This window comes from Peromyscus eremicus, chromosome 4 (genome assembly GCF_949786415.1).
Source record: "Peromyscus eremicus chromosome 4, PerEre_H2_v1, whole genome shotgun sequence".
Lineage (NCBI taxonomy): Eukaryota > Metazoa > Chordata > Mammalia > Rodentia > Cricetidae > Peromyscus > Peromyscus eremicus.
Genome location: NC_081419.1, coordinates 63,759,801 through 63,761,380, shown reverse-complemented (window position 1 = coordinate 63,761,380; position 1,580 = coordinate 63,759,801). Strand labels below are relative to the sequence as shown.

The window sequence follows — 1,580 nt, the reverse complement described above, 5'->3', positions numbered from 1 at the left end:
ATAATTTATGAAAAAAGAGCATGTTTTATTGTATTTTTATGTACATAGATTTATATGTGACAATATTTAAAGAAAAGGAGGTCATGAATTTGAGCAGGAATGAGGGGAAGGGTGCATGTCATAAGTAAGAAGGAGAGACAGCAAGAAATAAATGATATAATTATGTTACAATTTCAAAAATAGAAAGTTTATAAAAACAAATCAAGCATGTTTTTGAGTCATAACATCATACATCTCAGAAGGAACTTTTTCATTGCAATCATAACATCTTTGTTTCTCAAACAATATATCATGGGATTAAACATTGGGGTCACAACAGTATAGAAAAGAGAAAGGAATTTGTCTGTTCTTGCTGAATGGCTGGACTTTGGCCGCAAATATGTAATGATACCTGATCCAAAGAATAAAGCTACAACTATAAGGTGGGAAGAACATGTAGAGAAGGCCTTGGCTCTCCCAGTTGCAGATGGAAGCTTCAGAATGGTTGAGATTATTTTCAAATAAGATCCAAAAATCAACATAAAAGGAATAGTGACCACTAAAAGGGCAATCACATAGACCAGGATCTCGATCATAGAAGTGTCCCCACAAGCTAGGGTCAGGACTGGAGGTATGTCACAGAAAAAGTGATTCAGCTGATTTGATCCACAAAATGGTAGAGAGAAGATCCAATATGTGAACCCTATGTGCACAGGAACTCCACTTAGCCAACAGCCAGCTGCCAGTTGTATACAGAGTCTATTGTTCATGATGAGAGGGTAGAGCAATGGGTTGCAAATGGCAACATATCTGTCATAAGCCATAGCCGTCAGAATAAAGCACTCAGTGGCCCCAAAAACAAGAAAGAAATACATTTGAGTAGCACAAGCCATAAAGGAAATGTTTCTGTCTTGTCTGTAGAGATTTGTTAATAACCTGGGCACAGTGACTGACACGTAACATATTTCTAAGAAAGAAAAATTTCCAAGGAAAAAGTACATGGGAGTCTGTAGGGAAGGGTCAGTCCTAGTAATTATGATGATGAGGCTATTACTCATCACAATTATTAGATAGATTATTAAGAACACCCCAAAAAGAAGTTCTTGCAAATTGGAAACATCAGAAAAGCCAAGTAAGATGAATTCCACCAATTTGGAGTGGTTCTTTAGTTGAGGACTTTGTAGTGTGGATCCATCCATGTATAATTAGTATGAAGGAGAGAAGTCATTTACTCCATGAAATTCAGAAAAAAAAAAATACTACATACTAAAAGTTTCAAATCCACAGACCCTGGAGAGATGTTCGGTTGTATTTATTTCCTTGAGTTATTTACAAACCTATGTAGTCCCATTTCCTAAATTTTCATTAGATGAAAAAAGAACACATTTAAAATCTGTTTTTCCTGCTCGAGATAACGTATGACAGTTTGTTACAAGCCAAAACAACAAAACACAGAGCAATGACACAAGATCTCAATGGTTCAGACTGTCTATCCTGTGGCTACAAGCAGCTGCTATCAGGGTGTAGCACTAGGTATTGAGAGAGGCATCTCCTTCCTGGTGATGACACTTTATCTTGGTTTTTCATTTTTAGTATTTTTT

The 1,580-nt window shown here is 36.3% G+C and overlaps 1 protein-coding gene across 1 annotated transcript; it reads right to left on the bottom strand.

The window, feature by feature from the left end:
- Positions 1-218: 218 nt before the first annotated feature.
- On the bottom strand, positions 219-1,178 carry LOC131908261 (olfactory receptor 10AG1-like). The gene has a single exon (XM_059259313.1). It carries the CDS (start codon positions 1,176-1,178, stop codon positions 219-221), a length of 960 nt encoding a protein of 319 aa, XP_059115296.1.
- Between the last annotated feature and the right edge of the window lie 402 nt (positions 1,179-1,580).

What these genes read in the sequence shown, in the direction of transcription:
- LOC131908261 (XM_059259313.1), bottom strand. Translation starts at nt 1,178, where the DNA reads ATGGATGGATCCACACTACAAAGTCCTCAACTAAAGAACCACTCCAAA.